The following is a 21,791-nucleotide window of genomic DNA, read 5'->3' as shown; positions in this document are numbered from 1 at the left end:
TCTAACATGATACTGTGAAAGTTCAATCCATAATGGATCCAACACAGTCGCGAGAGTCCAGTCCAAAGCGGATCCGACACAGCAGCGAGAGTCCCGTTCACAGGAAACCATCCCAAGCGGAGGCGGATCAGCAGCGCAGAGATGTCCCCAGCCGATACACAGGCGAGCAGTACATGGCCACCGGATCGGACCGGACCCCCTCCACAAGGGAGAGTGGGACATAGGAGAAAAAGAAAAGAAACGGCAGATCAACTGGTCTAAAAAGGGAGTCTATTTAAAGGCTAGAGTATACAAATGAGTTTTAAGGTGAGACTTAAATGCTTCTACTGAAAAATGGGAGCCATTACCTCCCTGCTTGGCACTCAGCATCAAGGGTTGGAATTGGGGGGTTGAAACACCAAAAGTGATTCCCGGGCTGCTGCTCACTGCTCCCCTCACCTCTCGGGGGTCAAATGCAGTGAAGAATTTTGCTACACGTAGAGCGCGTGTGACAATCATTGGTACTTTTTTAAAAAACTTGTTCTTATGTTTGTTTGACATACAGCCCTGCATATAACACAACACTATGTTGTGTTCAGAGATCAAACCTTCACTAAAATATGGACTTTTCGCAGAGAACCCACTATTTCATATTGACATTGTTTCTTATGGCCAAATGTGCTTCATTATACAAACTTTCCAATTTACCAACAGTCACGCTGGTGCTGGCGTCTGGGTTGTTTTGGTGGTGGTTTCAGGGATGAGGCCCAAGTGCAGGGTACAACGAGACTTTTATTTTCGATTTGTTCGTTTGTTTGCTCGTGGCTCTCCTCTCTCTCTGTCTTTCGCTCCCCCCTCTCATGGCCTCGGACGCTGCTAATAAAGAAGACAGGTGATTAGATGACCCGTTCCAGCTGGGTAATCCACTCACCTGTCACACGCCCTGCCAGCAGGGGACACGCGGGCCACCCCCCCTTCCACATATACTAATTAAGTTCGTAAAACAAGGTTCTGCTGTATTAAACTATCTGTGATTAATCACAATCAATTATGAGTTCACTATAGACTATGTGAATAATCACTTTTGAATATTCCTAATATTTATCAGCGGAAATATGAAGGGAAAGTCGTGTAGTACCTGGTCTCACCTTTGATTGATTGATCGATACTTTTATTAGTAGATTGCACAGTACAGTACATATTCCGTACAATTGACCACTAAATGGTAACACCCCAATAAGTTTTTCAACTTGTTTAAGTCGGGGTCCAAGTTAATCAATTGAGGTCGTGGCCGTCTTGCTTGCTTACAGGATCAAAGACGTTTTGTTATTTTATGTCCTCTTGCGTGAAGCAGGAAGTGACTTTCTAGCAAATACTGTCACAACAACAGTAGTCTGCTCTTTTGCTGACTTGCTTGAACAGGAAGTGGCGTGCCAGCTCGATTGCGCTCTATTCGTTGTCGTTATAGTTGCCACGTTTTTAGGGTCCTTGGCCCATGGCAAAGGACTCCACAATTAGGGTCCTTGGCCCATGGCAAAAGACTCCTGTGGAGTCCTTTGCCATGGGCCAAGGACCCTATTGAAACTGCTGTGTTTTATTATTATTCCGCACCTACGCGCTGTAATTTGACCCCCTTATCATGCTTCAAAACTCACCAAATTTGACACACACGTCGGTATAGCAAACCTTCCCAACATATTAAGCAACCAATCCCCCAAAATGAAAATTGCGCTCTAGCGAACCCCTAGGAAAAGATTACAGACAAAACTGCATGTAACTTCTGTTAGGAATGTCATAGCGACATGAAACAAAAAACTCCTATGTAGGTCTGACTTAGACCCAATTTTCATACACTCACTTCTTTCAGCAAAAATCTACAGGAAGTTGGCAAAAACCCCTTCAAAATAAAATTTTCGCAAAAAATGCCATTTTTGCCTCTTTGCGCTGTAATTTGACCCCTTTAAAATGCTTCACAAGTCACCAAACTTGGCGCACACATAAGGACTGGCGAATATTGCGATCTAATGAAAAAACCAAACCCAAAACTCAAAATTGCGCTCTAGCGCTATTTTTGAATAAAACACTGAAAAAACTGCTCCTAGGAAGAAAAAACAGACAAAACTGCTTGTAACTTCCGGTAAGAATGTCGGAGAGACATGAAACAAAAACCTCTATGTAGGTCTTGCTTAGACCTACATTTCATAGATTGACAACCCCCAACAAAAATCAACAGGAAGTTTGCAATCCCCCCCTTCAAAACAAAAGTTTTGTAAAAACCGGTCACCTTTCTTCAAACATTATCACCTCTGAGTGCGTTTGTTGTTTTGGCTTCAAACTCGCACAGGAGAGAGATTGAACCCTTCTGATTAAAAGTATAGAACAGAGTTTTGATAAGTTCTCAGCTTTTGATTTTACGCGCCTTCAAAGAACCCCTGTGCAAAGTCTCCTAAAAAATGTCATTTTTGCCTCTTTGAGCTGTTATTTGACCCCCTTAAAATGCTTCTAAACTCACCAAACTTGACACGCACATCAGGTCTGGCAAAAATTGCGATCTGATGAAAAAACCTAACCTCAAAACTCAAAATTGCGCTCTACCGCCCCCCTAGGAGTACAACACGGACAAACTGCTCCTAGGAAGAAAACAGACAAAATTGCTTGTAACTTCCGGTAAGAATGTCGGAGAGACATGAAACAAAAACCTCTATGTAGGTCTCGCTTAGACCTACATTTCATAGATTGACAACCCCCAACAAAAATCAACAGGAAGTTTGCAATCCCCCCTTCAAAACAAAAGTTTTGTAAAAACCGGTCACCTTTCTTCAAACATTATCTCCTCTGAGTGCGTTTGTTGTTTTGGCTTCAAACTCGCACAGGAGAGAGATTGAACCCTTCTGATTAAAAGTATAGAACAGAGTTTTGATAAGTTCTCAGCTTTTGATTTTACGCGCCTTCAAAGAACCCCTGTGCAAAGTCTCCTAAAAAATTTCATTTTTGCCTCTTTGAGCTGTTATTTGACCCCCTTAAAATGCTTCTAAACTCACCAAACTTGACACACACATCAGGTCTGGCAAAAATTGCGATCTGATGAAAAAACCGGGGGCCACATCTGTCCCGCGACATAATTTTATCTGCCCCGCAAACTCATGGAAATTATATTTGGTAATAAAGTGCTTAATATTTTCTCACAAAATTTTTCATTTTGACAGAAAAAATATACGTACTGCTTGAAATCGCATACATTTTCAACTTTAACTGTATCCAATATTACAGTATATTATCATACTTTCCAAACATGTTTTTGTCTAAATAAAAATAGTTAACTTTACAGCCAACCACCCATCAAAGTAATAAAAATGACAATACATTTTACGGTGTTCTTTACAGCATATTATTGTTAATTTAAAAAAGGAAAACACTACTGTTTTTTGCCTTGAAATTCTTTTGACTGAGCTGCCAGTTCTTGACTGTAAAATCTACGGTTGTAGTTTGTAACGGTGTAATACTTTAAATGGAAACACGGTACATTTGTTTTTACGCTAAAAAAAAACTGGTAGCTAAGTTGCCAGAATAAAAAAAAGAACTTGTACTGTTTTTTCATTAACATTATAATGTTGTAAAAATTCAACACCATTCTGGAAACTAAGCTGCCTTAAAAACGCCCCAAAAAACAGTGGTACTGTTTTTCCATTTACCGTAAAATGTTTTTAAATTGTTTTTTTTTTTTAAAACACTGTTTTACAGTAAAATTTTGTAAATGTAAAGTTTTGACTGTAAAATTGACAGTCTACTTAAAACCATGTATATAGTTAATAATGAAAAAATGTTTTTAAAAATACATTTTTAAAAAAACACTGTTTTACAGTAAAATTTTGTAAATGTAAAGTTTTGACTGTAAAATTGACAGTCTACTTAAAACCCTGTATATAGTTAATAATGATAAAATGTTTTTAAAAATACATTTTTTTTAAAACAGTTTTACAGTAACATTTTGCAAATGTAAAGTTTTGACTGTAAAATTGACAGTCTACTTAAAACCCTGTATATAGTTAATAATGATAAAATGTTTTTGAAAATACATTTTTTTTTAAAACACTGTTTTACAGTAAAATTTTGTAACTGTAAAGTTTTGACTGTAAAATTGACAGTCTACTTAAAACCCTGCATAGAGTTAATAATGATAAAATGTTTTTAAAAATACATTTTTTTTAAAAACACTGTTTTTCAGTAAAATTTTGTAAATGTAAAGTTTTGACTGTAAAATTGACAGTCTACTTAAAACCCTGTATATAGTTAATAATGATAAAATGTTTTTAAAAATACATTTTTTCAAAACACTGTTTTTACACTAAAATTTTGTAAATGTAAAGTTTTGACTGTAAAATTGACAGTCTACTTAAAACCCTGTATATAGTTAATAATGATAAAATGTTTTTAAAAATACATTTTTTTAAAAACACTGTTTTACAGTAAAATTTTGTAAATGTAAAGTTTTGACTGTAAAATTGACAGTCTACTTAAAACCCTGTATATAGTTAATAATGATAAAATGTTTTTAAAAATACATTTTTTCAAAACACTGTTTTTACACTAAAATTTTGTAAATGTAAAGTTTTGACTGTAAAATTGACAGTCTACTTAAAACCCTGTATATAGTTAATAATGATAAAATGTTTTTAAAAATACATTTTTTTAAAAACACTGTTTTACAGTAAAATTTTGTAAATGTAAAGTTTTGACTGTAAAATTGACAGTCTACTTAAAACCCTGTATATAGTTAATAATGAAATCCAGAGGCAAATTCATACATTATTAAGGTTACAAGTGGCCCTTGGATGGCAGCTATAACTGCCATGTGGCCCTCAATGAAAACCAGTTTGATATCCCTGCTGTACATCGTTTAAATCAACCGAAAAAAGGACACAACTGCAGAATTTCATCCACAAACATTTTTTAAAAATGTTTTACTTGAATGCATTTAATGTATTAGCTCAAAACCCAGTAAAAGTTTTCTCAAATGTTATGTCAGGGTTCATTTTTAAATGTGTGTGCATTGACCTGATCACTGACCTTATAACAACAGTATTTGTAAAAAAAAAAATAATGAAATGCAGAAGTGCTGTAAAATCTTTTTTTTTTTTTTTTAGAGTCCACCCCTTCCGGATGGCCATCTTTGTTGGGGCCTGCTGGGTCTAGTTCCAGCGTCTATCGTGGCTTGGTGCATGCTGGGGTAGGTTACCTTTTCTGTCAGCGTGTCTGTGATTTTTTTTTTAAAGTATTTTATTTTTTATTTTTTTTAATCCTTATAATAAATATACAAATCCATTTAATAAAGTCAAATACAAATCAGGCAACAAGAGAAGTACCCCACACTTCTCTTTTGTAAAGTAAATCTGTACAGCCAATACGGGGATCTACATCAACTATATAATTTGCCTGAGTAGCTGGACAAGACATTAAAAAAAATAATAATTAAAAAAAAATCCAAACAAAATGGGAAATTAATCTGCTACTATACATAATTTATTAGTTATTTTTTTGTGATTAAGCACATGAGCTAACTCATTATTTTTGACAGTCCTAATATATTAGCCCTATATGGTGGGGCTGTCAAACTTAAGGAGCTTAAATTCAATTATTTAAAAAAATAATAATAATAAAATAAATTCTGCAATTTTCCGTGATTGTGATAATTCTATATATAAGAAGATGGATGGATATTTATGACATGCCTAATATATTAGCCCTATATATTGGGGCTGTCAAACTTAAGGAGCTTAAAATTACCTATTTAAAAAAAAAATCTAATTAAATTCTGCAATTGTACATGATTGTGATAATTTTTCATTATTTATGACAGTCCTAATATATTAGCCCTATGTATGGGAGCTGTCAAAATGTTGACAGTTACAAATATATATGTATGTATATATATATATATATATATATGTGTGAGTTTTTAATTAACTTTTACAATAATACATTTTATTAAATTATTAACCCTCTATATCAGGGATGTCATCATTTCTGTGATTGATCGCAAAAAATATCGCACTAATTATGTACAGTCGGATTAATTCCGCATTTAATTATTTTTTACAATTTAATTTGAGCTCCTTTAATCGGATTAATGCTATAAATTTGAATGATTAATTACATTAGTTAATATGTATTTTTAAATTCCACATTTTATTTAGATTTTTTCTTATCATTTAAAAATATTTATATATTTTGATAAATCATTAGCCCCTTATATTAGGGCTGTCAGATTTAAGTAGCTTAAAATCAACTATTTAAAAAAAAAAATGATGCAACTATACATGATTCCTGTAATAATTTGTGTGAGTAATCATATGAGTTAAAACATAAGTCCTAAAATGTTAGCCCTATATGTTAGAGCTGTCAAAATTTTGACAGTTGCAGAATAATTCCTAATTTATTTCGATTTTAAATTTTTACAAAAATATATTTTTATAATTAGCCCTCTATATAAGGGCTGTCAAATTTAAAGAGTTAATTTATGTGATTTATCGCCCCAAAAAATACCGCATTAGCAATACAGTTAGATTAATTCTGCATTTTATTATTTTTTTTTACAATCATTTATTTTGAGCTCCTTGATTAATGCTATAAATGTGTATGATTAATTATGCGAGTTAAGTCATTCTTTTTGACCGGCCTAATATATGTAGTATATTAGGACTGTCAACATTTTGACAGTAGAAGTATAATTCCTCATTTTATTAGGATTTTTTTTTCTTTTTAATCAACTTTTACAGTAATACATTTAATTGAATTATCAGCCATCTCTATATATTATGAATGTCAAATTTAACAAGTTAACTTATGTGATTAATGACAAAAAATATCACATTAATCATGTACAGTTAGATTAATTCCGCATTTTATTTTGATCTCCTTTACGTTGATTAATGCTATAAATTTGTATGATCAATGACATTAGTTAAGGCATTATTTTTGATTTCCCTAACATATACAGTATTTTAGGACTGTCAAAATGTTGACAATGGCAGAATAATTCCTCATTTTAGTTAGATTTTTTTTTACTTATTAACCTTACAATAATACATTTTATTAGATTATTATCCCTCTATGTTAGGGATGTGGAATTTTTTACAATAATTTATTTTGAGCTCATTGACCTTGATTAATGCTATGAATTTGTATGATTAAAATTTTGAAAGTGAAAGAATAATTCCTCTTTTTATTTAGATTTTTTTTATTTATCAACTCTTACGATAATGTTGGGATGTCGCATGGCTGCAGTTGTGTGTCCCCGAGTATGCAAGAATCCAGGAGAGTTGCGTGGAGGTAAGATGAATTTAATACACAAAAGAAAATAACAAAAGCAAACATAAAGCAGTCGTGCAGATAAACGTTCTCAACATAATATTATCATCGAGCACTGAGGAGTGCTCGAGTGAAACATAAATAGACTAGTGTGATTGACAGCAGGTGTGAACCGCTGCCAATCAACGAAAAGAGAAAAATAGTGCTCCGTGAATAAAAACAGGAAATACAACAAAATAAGAGCACTGAACCGGAAGTAAATACAAAAACACAAAAAACTAACAGAAATGAAGTGACACATCGTTACAGGACCTCCCCCTCAAGGAACAGATACCAGATGTTCCCTGGGAAAGAAAAAAAAATGGAAAAAAGTCCAAAATGTAAGGGAGGGTGGAGGGAGGATTTGGTGGAGGGTTGCCAAACCTCGTGTCCCCGCAGCCAGCGAGGGAAAGTCAGGTGGCGGCGCCGCGTAGAGCGCCGCTGGAACTGGCGAGGCGGGCGGCCAGGGAACGGCCAAATCACTGGCCGAAAAAGAGGAGAGTGCGCAGGGCACGGCCACATCCACGGCCGACGTAGAAGCGGGCGCGCTGAAGCAGGCCGGGAAGCAGAAGACGTAACCGGCGGCGTGGAAACCGCAGGCGTCATCAACGGCGTGGAAGTGGCAGATGTCATCGGCGGCGTGAAAGCGGCAGACGTCATCGGCGGCGTGAAAGCGGCAGACGTCATCGGCGGCGTGAAAGCGGCAGACGTCATCGGCGGCGTGAAAGCGGCAGACGTCATCGGCGGCGTGAAAGCGGCAGGCGTCATCGGCGGCGTGAAAGCGGCAGGCGTCATCGGCGGCGTGAAAGCGGCAGGCGTCATCGGCGGCGTGAAAGCGGCAGACGTCATCGGCGGCGTGAAAGCGGCAGACGTCATCGGCGGCGTGAAAGCGGCAGACGTCATCGGCGGCGTGAAAGCGGCAGACGTCATCGGCGGCGTGAAAGCGGCAGACGTCATCGGCGGCGTGAAAACGGCAGACGTCATCGGCGGCGTGAAAGCGGCAGACGTCATCAACGGCGTGGAAGCAACAGACGTCATCGGCGGCGTTGAAGCGGCAGGCGTCATCGGCGGCGTGATTGTTGCAGATGTCATCGGCGGCGTGATTGTTGCAGATGTCATCGGCGGCGTGAAAGCGGCAGATGACGCCGGGCGAGGAGCAGCAAATGCTGGCCGAGGAATAGCGGATGCCGGCGGTGACGAAGCCCGGCGTGGTGCTGCTCTTGGCGGCGTTGGGGCTCGGCGTGGAGCCGGCGTTGGGGCTCGGCGTGGAGCCGGCGTTGGGGCTCGGCGTGGAGCCGGCGTTGGGGCTCGGCGTGGAGCCGGCGTTGGGGCTCGGCGTGGAGCCGGCGTTGGGGCTCGGCGTGGAGCCGGCGTTGGGGCTCGGCGTGGAGCCGGCGTTGGGGCTCGGCGTGGAGCCGGCGTTGGGGCTCGGCGTGGAGCCGGCGTTGGGGCTGTGCGAAAGCCCGCCAGGCACGTAGATGTCTCCGTGGAAGGAGACGCTTGCGAAGATGACAGCAGTGTGTGCCTGGCTGCACCGCAGTGTATTGTGGGCCCCCCTCCACTAGGCGGCTGCCAGAAACCGTCCACACTTGCGGGAAGACATGCCTGCTCGTCGGCGTCCCCCGGTGCGAAAACCAGGGACGGGCGGGAGGAGGCCAGGAAGAGGGACGAAGACACGTCCCGCGCCGAGTCCCAGCAGGAGGACAAAAGTGACCTCACTGTGGGCTCCACTGGAGCTCTCGGCGATCCAAAAAAGAGAGCGGGAGCTGGCAGAAAGAGCAGCCGGGGAGCAGCCGCTGGAAGCTGCGTAGGAGCAGGGAGAAGCAGCTCAGCAGACGACGGGAAGGATGGCGGCGGCGGACGTGCCGGTCGGAGAGCCGCAGTAGGCGACGGAGCCGCAGGAGCCGCGAGACGTGAAGGAGGAGGTGGGCGCGCCGGTCGGTGAGACGTAGCCGGCAGCGTTGCCGAGAGGAAGGATGGCGGCGGAGGACGCGCCGGTCGGTGAGCCGTAGCCGGTAGCGTTGCCGCGGGAGCCGCGAGGCATGCAGGAAGTGGCGGACGTGCTGGTCGGAGAGCCGTAGTCAGCCGTCGAGCCGAGAGGAAAGATGGCGGCGGGGGACGCGCCGGTCGGAGAGCCGAAGCCGGTGGCGTTGCCGCGGGGAGAGGGTCCGCATCTGTTGGCTGGGACCGCACAAACCTGGCCTTCAAGTCCTCCAGGAATTGTGCGGTCCAGAACGTCGGCTGAGGATTGCCGACAGGGATTCTCGCGAGGACACTTTCTTCTGGCTCGATGATACTGTTGGGATGTCGCATGGCTGCAGTTGTGTGTCCCCGAGTATGCAAGAATCCAGGAGAGTTGCGTGGAGGTAAGATGAATTTAATACACAAAAGAAAATAACAAAAGCAAACATAAAGCAGTCGTGCAGATAAACGTTCTCAACATAATATTATCATCGAGCACTGAGGAGTGCTCGAGTGAAACATAAATAGACTAGTGTGATTGACAGCAGGTGTGAACCGCTGCCAATCAACGAAAAGAGAAAAATAGTGCTCCGTGAATAAAAACAGGAAATACAACAAAATAAGAGCACTGAACCGGAAGTAAATACAAAAACACAAAAAACTAACAGAAATGAAGTGACACATCGTTACAGATAATACATTTTATGAAATTATTAGCCCTCTATATTAGGGTCTGTCTAATTTAACAAATGAACATGTGTGATTTATCACCAAAAAATATCGCATTAATTAGATTAATTCCGCATTTTATTTTTTTTCACGATGTATTTTGAGCTCCTTGATTGTTATTATTATTTACATGAGTTAAGTCGTTATTTTTGACATATACAGTATATTAGGACTGTCAAAATGTTGACATTTGCAGATTAATTCCTCATTTTATTTAGATTTTTTTAATTTATTGACCCTTACAATAATACATTTTATTAAATTATTAGCCCTCTATATTAGGGATGTCGAATTTAACAAATTAACATATGTGATTTATCACAAAAAATATCGCATAATACGATTGATTCCGCATTTTATTATTTTTTACAAGGTATTTTGAGATCCTTGATAATTGCTATAAATTTCTATGATTAATCAGTTGTCGTTATTTTTGACATCTACAGTATATTAGGGCTGTCCAAATGTTGACATTTGCAGATTAATTCCTCATTTAATTTTTTTATTTACCCTTCCAATAATACATTTTATGAAATTATTAGCCCTCTGTATTAGGGATGTCCAATTTTAACAAATTAACATATGTGATTTATCAGCAGGAATATTGCATTAATTAGATTAATTCTGCATTTTATTATTATTTTACAATGTATTTTGATCTCCTTGATAATTGCGATACATTTTTATGATTGAGTTATTATTTTTTGACATATACAGTATATTAGGGCTGTCAAAATGTTGACATTTGCAGATTAATTCCTCATTTTATTTAGATTTTCATTAACCCTTACAATAATACATTTTATTAAATGATTAGCCCTCTTTATTAGGGATGTTGAATTCAATAAATTAACATATGTGATTTATCACAAAAAATATCCCATTAATACGATTGATTCCGCATTTTATTATTTTTTATAATGTATTTTGAGATCCTTGATAATTGCTATAAATTTCTATGATTAATCAGTTATTATTTTTGACATATACAGTATATTAGGGCTGTCCAAATGTTGACATTTGCAGATTAATTCCTCATTTAATTTTTTTTATTCACCCTTCCAATAATACATTTTATTAAATTATTAGCCCTCTGTATTAGGAATGTCAAATTTGAACAAATTAACATATGTGATTTATCACCAAGAAATATTGCATTAATTAGATTAATTCCGCATTTTATTATTTTTTTACAATGTATTTTGATCTCCTTGATAATTGCGATACATTTTTATGATTGAGTTATTATTTTTTGACATATACAGTATATTAGGGCTGTCAAAATGTTGACATTTGCAGATTAATTCCTCATTTTATTTAGATTTTTTTTAAATGTATTAACCCTTGCAATAATGCGTTTTATTAAATTATTAGCCCTCTAGATTAGGGATGTCGAATTTTAACTAATTAACATGTGATTTATCACAAAAAAATATCACATTATAAGATTAATTCCGCATTTTGTTATTGTTTACAAGGTATTTTGAGATCCTTGATAATTGCTATAAATTTCTATGATTAATGAGTTGTTATTTTTGACATATACAGTATATTAGGGCTGTCCAAATGTTGACATTTGCAAATTAATTCCTCATTTAATTTTTTTAATTTACCCTTCCAATAATACATTTTATTAAATTATAAGCCCTCTGTATTAGGGATGTCAAATTTTAACAAATTAACATATGTGATTTATCACCAATAATATTGCATTAATAAGATTAATTCCGCATTTTATTATTTTTTACAATGTATTTTGATCTGCTTGATAATTGCGATACATTTTTATGATTGAGTTATTATTTTTTGACATATACAGTATATTAGGGCTGTCAAAATGTTGACATTTGCAGATTAATTCCTCATTTTATTTAGATTTTTTTTTTATTTATTAACCCTTGCAATAATGCAGTTTATTAAATTATTAGCCCTCTAGATTAGGGATGTCGAATTTTAACTAATTAACATGTGATTTATCACAAAAAAATATCACATTATAAGATTAATTCCGCATTTTGTTATTGTTTACAAGGTATTTTGAGATCCTTGATAATTGCTATAAATTTCTATGATTAATGAGTTGTTATTTTTGACATATACAGTATATTAGGGCTGTCAAAATGTTGACATTTGCAGATTAATTCCTCATTTTATTTAATTTTGTATTTATTTATTTTCCCTTACAATATATATATTTTTTTAATTATTAGCCCACTATATTAGGAATGTAAAATTTTAACAAATTAACATATGATTTATCACCAAAAATATTGCATTGATTAGATTAATTACGCATTTTATTTTTTATAATGTATTTTGAGATCCTTGATAATTGCGATAAATTTGTATGATTGAGTTGTTGTCGTTATTTTTGACATATACAGTATATTAGGGCTGTCCAAATGTTGACATTTGCAGATTAATTCCTCATTTAATTTTTTTTTATTTACCCTTCCAATAATACATTTTATTAAATTATTAGCCCTCTGTATTAGGAATGTCAAATTTTAACAAATTAACATATGTGATTTATCACCAAGAATATTGCATTAATTAGATTAATTCCGCATTTTATTATTTTTTACAATGTATTTTGATCTCCTTGATAATTGCGATACATTTTTATGATTGAGTTATTATTTTTGACATATACAGTATATTAGGGCTGTCAAAATGTTGACATTTGCAGATTAATTCCTCATTTTATTTAGTTTTTTTTTACATTTATTAACCCTTGCAATAATGCATTTTATTAAATTATTAGCCTACTAGATTAGGGATGTCGAATTTTAACTAATTAACATGTGATTTATCACAAAAAAATATCGCATTATAAGGTTAATTCCGCATTTTGTTATTGTTTACAAGGTATTTTGAGATCCTTGATAATTGCTATAAATGTCTATGATTAATCAGTTGTCGTTATTTTTGACATATACAGTATATTAGGGCTGTCCAAATGTTGACATTTGCAGATTAATTCCTCATTTTATTTAATTTTTTATTTATTTATTTACCCTTACAATAATATTTTTTTTTAATTATCAGCCCACTATATTAGGAATGTCAAATTTTAACAAATTAACATATGATTTATCACCAAAAATATTGCATTGATTAGATTAATTACGCATTTAATTTTTTATAATGTATTTTGAGATCCTTGATAATTGCGATAAATTTGTATGATTGAGTTGTCGTTATTTTTGACATATACAGTATATTAGGGCTGTCAAAATGTTGACATTTGCAGATTAATTCCTCATTCAATTTTTTTGTATTTCTTTTTAACAAAAACGATAAGCCATATATATTAGGGCTGTCCAAATTAACGAGGTTACTCATGTTATTAATCACAAGTTTTGTGCAAATCAATGAAATGTGTGTTCCTGAATGACATCTTGACAATAAAATTGCATTTTGGGTCCGACTATTGGGGTGTTTTCTTAAATAATTTTAAATAATGCAGTTAAGTAATCACACGTGATTAATCATGATTAATCTAAGTTGCATTTTATTGTATATATATATATATATATATACATATATATATATATATACATATATATATATATATATGTGTATATATATATATATATATTAGGGGTGGGCAAATTAATGCGTTAATTAAGCGTTAACTCATCAATCTATTAACGCCGACAATTATTTTATCGCACATTTGCGTATGTTTTTTACATGCTTTTATTTTGTTAACGCCTTTTCTTAACAAGATGGCGTGGAGGGGCTCTTGGTAAAGATGGAACATTTGGCAAAAATACCGGACAATTCTGCAAATGTCATGGCTGGCTTACAGCGTGGTCACTCCGGGATCACTTACGACCGCCAGACAATTCTGGATGTGGATAGATCGGGCCGTTTTGGACTGAATGAGGCGTGCTAGCTAGCATGGGAATACTTTGCCGGCTACATCCAGCGGCCTGTGAAGCAGCGGAGTATATGTGTTGTCTGTCTATTTATGAATAATGCAGACCAGGAGTGTTGGCTGACTTCTTAACGTTTACTTTCAGAGCGTGCATATCACAACATACAAGATGTCGTCATGGCGACACAACCTATACCGGGCTACCGCGCATGCTCCTCACTCCTGTTGCATGCTGGGTAGGGTAGTTCTTTTATTCCCTGGCTCATAACATCACAATATAGTACCATGTATATGATGCCTTCAGTTTATCAAAGCACCAAGCAAACAATCGGAAAATTCCCATCATATCAATTCCTAGATATGGTCATAATTATTTTAAGTGCACTACGCAGAATAAACACAACATTATTAATATTGCTACTACGGATAATTTGATCCAAAATTCCCTAAAACAGCCCACTACCTATAATATAGGTTTTTTAAACATAAGATCCCTGATAAAAAAAAATGTTTCCTCAGAAATTGCCTGTTCAGATGTTATGATTGTGGCTCAGAGATTTGTATGTAGATTATATTTATTTTCCATAACAAACAGGATAACTTAAATACCCTGGCAGTGGCAATAAGCTTAAATGTTTGTATTTACATTTTTTGGAGTTGATTTTCATCAAATATGCTATTTAACTGCTACTGTTTAACAAGGACTGATTTAAATTGTGTTTGCACAACAAATGTTTTGGCGCTTTTGTTCATGTGGGAGAATATTCCAATAAAGGTGCACTACACACTACTTTTGAATTCATTATTGGGCTTTGCATATACAATGCAGTTAATCGCGATTAACTTCGATTAAAAATGTTAATCGTTGCCCAGCCCTAATATATACATATATATATATATGTATATGTATATATATATATATATATAAAACCTTTTCACACTGTCATAAGGTATTGTGCAAAAAATGTTGAGGGCAACAATAAATGTATTCCATTTTGGAATTAGGCTGCAACATAAGAAAATGTGGGAAAAGTGTGAATCCAAACTTTGAACCAACTGTCTATAGCACAATTTTTCCATTTTCCAGGGCTTCGTATTGAAGTTTGGAGAAGACGCATCACTTGTGGTCTCCTGCACGCTCCTCCTGGCTTCCAGTGTGTGTGTGTTGTGCAGCACCAGGAAGAGAAAGGTACTGTGGCATGTGTTTATTTACATCTGGTGTAGTACAGTGTTTTTCAACCTTTTTTTTTTGCGTTTAAAGAATCCAGTGGCACACCACCAGCAGAAATCATTAAAAAAAGTAAACTCCGTTGACGGTAAAAAAGTCGTTGTCGCAATTGTTAGCTATGACTTTAAAGCATAACCAAGCATGCATCACTATAGCTCTTGTCTCAAAGTAGGTGTACTGTCACATCACACCCTGACTTATTTGCACTTATTTTGCTCTTTTCCTGTGTGTAGTGTTTTACTTCTTGTCTTGTGCTCCTATTTTGGTGTCTTTTTTTTGCCATTTTCCTGTAGCAGTTTCATGTCTTCCTTTGAGCGATATTTCCCGCATATACCGTATTTTTCAGACTGTAAGTCGCAGTTTTTTTTTTCATAGTTTGGCGGAGGGTGCGACTTATACTCAGGAGCAGGGGCGTCGCCAGACATATTTCACTGGGGCACGTGCCCCACTGTTGATCTGCAGTGCCCCAGTAAAAATTTCACCAATAAAAAAAAAAAATTCAGAGTTTTAAGTCTAGATAACATAGACAACCGCGCACATACTACTTAGTATGGTAATTGATTGCTACTGTATTCACTCCACGTGACAATGAGCACATGGCTACTTAATATGGTAATTTATTCATGTGTGGATCGAGACTTCGGTTGAGAGAGAGGGGGGTTGGGGGGTTCGAATCACTGCGTGAGGTAGGTGACGTTAGCCAACAACAATTTGTTAATTACAATATTTTGATTTTGATTTGACTCAAACTGTAACTCCTAGATGGATTTAAGAAAGTTATCCGCCCGCAGCAGAGAAGAAGCAGCAGGAATGAGAGATGTAAGTGAAGTCCTAGCTAGCTAGGCAACATCATTGTCTTAAGTTGATGCTAAGTTAGCTAACGTTATTCCTTGTATCAAAACAAACATATTCATTTGCTGTACGAGCTGTCGGGGGAATTTCCAATGAACATGAAACATCATGTTGGTTATTGTCTGCTGCTTCTGCATCAATGATGATTTGGAGTCAGCATGTGTGAGTCAAATGCTTTATCTTCAGGAAGAAAAACATTTTTCCATATCATCAAGTCGTGAGACAAATTTTTAAATCATTCAAGTTTATTTCACAGAAAAATAGCACAGTAGACTTGTCTTGTTAATCGGTGCGACTTTGACTAAAATAATCTTGTTTTGTCACCAGAAAAATGGCTACAGCTAAAGCATCTGGTTTTGTTTCCAGAAAAAATAGTAACATTTCTGTATTTGTTTTCAGAAAGATGGCTGAAAATATCGGGTTTTGTTGCCCCATTTAGATTTTAAAAAAATATATTTCCATGTCTGTCCTGAGTCCTCCTCCAACTTGTTAGTCGCTTTGCCTTTTGCTAAAATACTCACTAATAATCACTAGAAAAATGGCTAAAAATATCCACATTTTGATTTTTTTCTCCCTAAACTTTTTTTTTTTCATGCACACATCTGACTGAAAATGACACACAATCCACTTTTATGTGAGGAGCCAGCAGTTGGGAACCACTGGTCAACTGTATAACAGTTCCTGTAATATTTCCATGTCTGTCCAGAGTGATTGACCACTTTGCAAAAATGAAAAGGAGACGTTCCAGTTTACTTCTCAGAAAATGATTCCCTGAACAGACACACAACAGTTGTTCATTTATTCTACTACTGTGGCTTTATTGTTTTGTGTATATTTTATAGTTTTGTGTATCTGAAATAGGATTAGCCACATTGCCATAAATGGAAATTAAATAATATAAAAGAACCCAGAGATGTAGGGCTGCTTTATTTTTGGTTTTACTTTTGTAGATGTTAAATTTGCAGATGATTACTGCAATATATATTTCCAAAAGATTCATTGCTCTTCCTTTTTGATTTTACCAGTAGCAGTTTAGAAGTCTGGAGTAAAAAAGTGCACAAGTAGGTCAAATGCATGAGTTAATTTCAGGTGGTTCATCAAAGATCCATACAACATCATCTGATATGATTTCATAGTTTAAAGCACTATTTATGTATTTTTTTATGATAAATAAGTGCTAAAAATGTTTTTGCTTGCGCGCTTTGCACGCTCACATGAATTATTTGTGCCCCAGGTGTGCCCCAGTAAAGTATTAGGTCTAGTGACGCCCCTGCTCAGGAGCGACTTATGTGTAAAATTGTTAACACATTACTGTAAAATACCAAATAATATTATTTAGCTCATTCACGTAAGAGACTAGACGTATAAGATTTCATGGGATTTAGCGATCGGGATTGACGGATTGTTTGGTAAACCTATAGCATGTTCTATATCATGGGTGTCAAACTCTGGCCCGTGGGCCAAATTTGGCCCACCGTGTTATTTAAATTGGCCCTTGAGGCAATATCAAATTAACATTAGAGCTGGCCCGCCGTTATTATAACACGAGACTCCCGAATTTCAGTGCCCTTGCCAAAAATCACCCGGGGCAACCATTCTCCCGAATTTCTCTCGATTTCCACCCAAACAACATCATTGCATTCAACGTCCTCTACAACCTGTCGTCCCGTCCGCTTTTTCTCCATACAAACATTGTGCCAGCCCAGTCATATACTATATGCGGACTTTACACACAAACAAGTGAATGCAAGACATACTTGGCCAATCGCCATACAGGTCACACTGAGAGTGGCCGTATAAACAACTTTTAACCCTGTTGCAAATATGCACCACACTGTGAACCCACACCAAACGAGAATGACAACCACATTTCGGGAGAACATCCGCACCGTAACACAACAGAACAAATACCCAGAAACCCTTGCAGCACTAACTCTTCCGGGATGCTACAATATACACCCCTCCGCTACCACCAAACCCCGCCAAGTTAATGTTGACATTTACATCAGAAAGCTGCAAATAGGAAAGAGGCATTCAATTTTTTATTTCAATTTTATTTAATATACCATTGATATTTTTTTATTATTATTATTTGAAAATTGATTTTACATGTCACCATAAAGTTATACAAGCATTGCTCGTTCAATATTCAATTCAAAACTGTGAACCCACACCAAACAAGAATGACAACCACATTTCGGGAGAACATCCGCACCGTAACACAACAGAACAAATACCCAGAACCCCTTGCAGCACTAACTCTTCCGGGATGCTACAATATACACCCCTCCGCTACCACCAAACCCCGCCAAGTTATTGTTGACATTTACATCAGAAAGCTGCAAATAGGAAAGAGGCATTCAATTTTTTATTTCAATTTTATTTAATATACCATTGATATTTTTTTATTATTATTATTTGAAAATCGATTTTACATGTCACCATAAAGTTATACAAGCATTGCTCGTTCAATATTCAATTCAAAACTGTGAACCCACACCAAACAAGAATGACAACCACATTTCGGGAGAACATCCGCACCGTAACACAACAGAACAAATACCCAGAACCCCTTGCAGCACTAACTCTTCCGGGATGCTACAATATACACCCCTCCGCTACCACCAAACCCCGCCAAGTTATTGTTGATATTTACATCAGAAAGCTGCAAATAGGAAAGAGGCATTCAATTTTTTATTTCCATTTTATTTAATATACCATTGATATTTTATTATTATTATTATTTGAAAATCGATTTTACATGTCAACATAAAGTTATACAAGCATTGCTCGTTCAATATTCAATTCAAAACTTGTTTGGGTCCCTGTTAAAAGGTTAATTTGTTCAACCTTGGCCCGCGGCTTAGTTCACTCTAAAATTTTGGCCCACTCTGTATTTGAGTTTGACACCCCTGCCCTATATGTTATTGTTATTTGAATGACTCTTACCATAACATACCAGGCACCTTCTCAGTTGGTTATTTACGCGTCATATAACGCAGTGGTCCCCAACCACCGGGCTGTGGCCCGATTGGTACCGGGCCGCAGAATTTTTTTTTATTCATTTTTTTTTATTTTTTTTAATTAAATCAACATAAAAGACACAATATACACTTACAATTAGTGCACCAACCACAAAAAACTCACCTTTTCATGATAAAGAAAAAAAAAACAAAAAAAAAACGATTCTCCCCCACCCACCCCCGGGCCGCTGGACAAATTATTAAGCGTTGGCCGGTCCGCGGATACAAAAAGGTTGGGGACCACTGATATAACGTACACTTATTCAGCCTGTTGTTCACTATTCTGTATTTATTTTAAATTGCCTTTCAAATGTCTATTCTTGGTGTTAGGTTTTATCAAAAAAATTGTCCCCCAAAAATGCTACTTATACTCCAGTGCGGCTTATATATGTTTTTTCCCTTCTTTATAATGCATTTTCGGCAGGTGCGACTTATACTCCGAAAAATACAGTACTTTGTTTTAGCAATCAAGAATATTTCAGTTGTTTTTATCCTTCTTTGTGGGGACATTGTTGATTGTCATGTCATGTTCGGATGTACATTGTCTTTACTCCACAGTAAGTCTTTGCTGTCGTCCAGCATTCTGTTTTTGTTGACTTTATAGCCAGTTCAGTTTTAGTTGTGTTCTGTATAGCCTTCCCTAAGCTTCAATGCCTTTTTTTTTTTAGAGGCACTCTACTTTTGTTTATTTTTTCTTTAAGCATTAGACACATTTTTACCTGCACACTGCCTCCCGCTGTTCCCAACATCTACAAAGTAATTAGCTACCGGCTGCCACCTACTGCTATGGAAGAGTATTACACTCTCCCATAGCAATATTTTTAGCCAGAATAGGTGAAATTAGATCATCTCCCACGGCGTGTGTGCCTCGGCACAGTGGTTGAAAAACACTGGTGTAGTAGAGAGAGATGGAGAACCCCTGATCTCCATTGTCACCTTGGGAGTTGTTATTCCCGCTCCACTTTCTGCCGCACGAGGGTCTCCAGCGAGAACAGATGCGCGTCCTTGTCCTCGGGCAGGATGCTCCTGACGGCGTGGGCCAGCTGGAACAGGTACTCCGTGTTCTGCCCGCTCGGCCCCCTGGAGCCCACGATCTGCTCGGCGATCTCCTCCAGGGGGGCGGGGCCCAGGTAGTCGGGGTTGTCCCGCGCGCCGATGTAGAGGAGCGTCTGGGCGGGGGTGAGGCCGTCGTCCCGTCTGGGGTGGAAGGCCACGGGCATGACCCGGTAGCCGCCCTTCTCCCGGTAGTCCAGGTAGCGCTTCACTTCCTGCTCGCGGCCCGTGGGGAGCTTGTAGGCCACGCCCCAAACGCAGCCCTAATGAAAAACGACGCCTGTTTGTTTACTCGACGGCAGAGAGTAGCAGGAGTCAGAAAATAGGTCATTCTGCACACTAAATGTTGGAGGAGGTGTTATGATCCCCTGCCCGGATCCTATTTTTGAGTCTTTTGGCTTGTCTGTTTGTTTTGGACTCTTTCGGTTCCTGTCTGTGCACCTCTAAGTTTGTTTCCATGGTTACTCATTGTGATTACTGTCTTGAGGTAAAGGCCTACTGAAATGAGATGTTCTTATTTAAACGGGGATAGCAGGTCCATTCTATGTGTCATACTTGATCATTTCACCATATTGCCATATTTTTGCTGAAAGGATTTAGTAGAGAACATCCACGATAAAGTTTGCAACTTTCGGTGCTAAGAGAAAAGCCCTGCCTCTACCGGAAGTCGCAGACGCTGACGTCACATGTTGATGGCTCCTCACATATTCACATTGTTTTTAATGGGAGCCTCCAACAAAAATAGCTATTCGGACCGAGAAAACGACAATTTCCCCATTATTTCAGCGAGGATGAAAGATTTGTGTTTGAGGATATTGATAGCGACGGACTAGAAAAAAAAAAAGTAAAAAAAAAAAACACAATTGCATTGGGACGGATTCAGATCTTTTAAGACACATTTACTAGGATAATTCTGGGAAATCCCTTATCTTTCCATTGTGTTGCTAGTGTTTTAGTGAGTTTAACAGTACCTGATAGTCGGAGGCGTGTGTCCACAGGTGTTTTGACGCCAATGTCTCAGGGAAGTCGACGGTAGCTTTATGGAACCGACTTTTTACCACAATTTTTTTCACCGAAACCGGCTGGTTGACATTCGGTCGGGATCCATGTTCGCTTGAACGCTCCGATCCATAGTAAAGTTTCACCTCCGTGAATTTTAAACAAGGAATCGCCGTGTGTTTGTGTGGCTAAAGGCTAAAGCTTCCCAACTCTATCTTTCTACATTAACTTCTCCAATATTAATTGAACAAATTGCAAAAGATTCAGCAACACAGATGTCCAAAATACTGTGTAATTATGCCGTTAAAGCAGACGACTTTTAGCTGTGTGTGTGCGCAGCGCTCATATTTCCTAACAGCCCGTGACGTCATCATTACGCGACGTTTTCAAGAAGAAACTCCCGGGAAATTTAAAATTGCAATTTACTAAACTAAAAAGGCTGTATTGGCATGTGTTGCGATGTTAATATTTCATCATTGATATATAAACTATCAAAATGTGTGGTGGCTAGTAGTGGCTTTCAGTAGGCCTTTAAACCTGCTTTTTTTGTTCATTTGTTCTTGCTTCGTAGTTTGTGTTCACACAACAGTGACGACTTTGGTTACCAGTTCTGATTGTGCAGGCTTCCATGCTAAGTCCCTTTATTCTTTCTTGCTCCCATGCTAGTTCTGTTTGTTTTTGTCAAAGTCTGATTTATTTTTAATAAATTATTTGTTTTGATGAAGAAGGAGCTGAG

At 37.4% G+C, this 21,791-nt stretch overlaps 1 protein-coding gene across 3 annotated transcripts in view; it reads right to left on the bottom strand.

The window, feature by feature from the left end:
* Window positions 1–384: 384 nt before the first annotated feature.
* LOC133557226 (putative glutathione-specific gamma-glutamylcyclotransferase 2) overlaps window positions 385–21,791 on the bottom strand; it is a 32,068-nt gene continuing 10,661 nt past the window's right edge. Inside the window, exons 3-4 of one of the 3 annotated variants that reach the window (XM_061907533.1) lie at window positions 19,940–20,319; window positions 385–852 (exon numbers count right to left, since the gene is read on the bottom strand). In XM_061907533.1, coding sequence (XP_061763517.1) covers window positions 19,951–20,319 — 369 coding nt within the window. In that variant the 3' untranslated portion in view covers window positions 385–852; window positions 19,940–19,950. Of the gene's footprint in view, window positions 856–16,203; window positions 20,320–21,791 lie in introns of those variants that run through there. The other 2 variants (XM_061907530.1, XM_061907532.1) reach the window with 2 other exon arrangements.

This window comes from Nerophis ophidion, linkage group LG08 (genome assembly GCF_033978795.1).
Source record: "Nerophis ophidion isolate RoL-2023_Sa linkage group LG08, RoL_Noph_v1.0, whole genome shotgun sequence".
In the NCBI taxonomy this organism is placed as follows: Eukaryota; Metazoa; Chordata; class Actinopteri; order Syngnathiformes; family Syngnathidae; genus Nerophis; species Nerophis ophidion.
The sequence above is the reverse complement of the archived record's forward strand: the minus strand, read 5'-3'. Positions and strand labels throughout refer to the sequence as shown.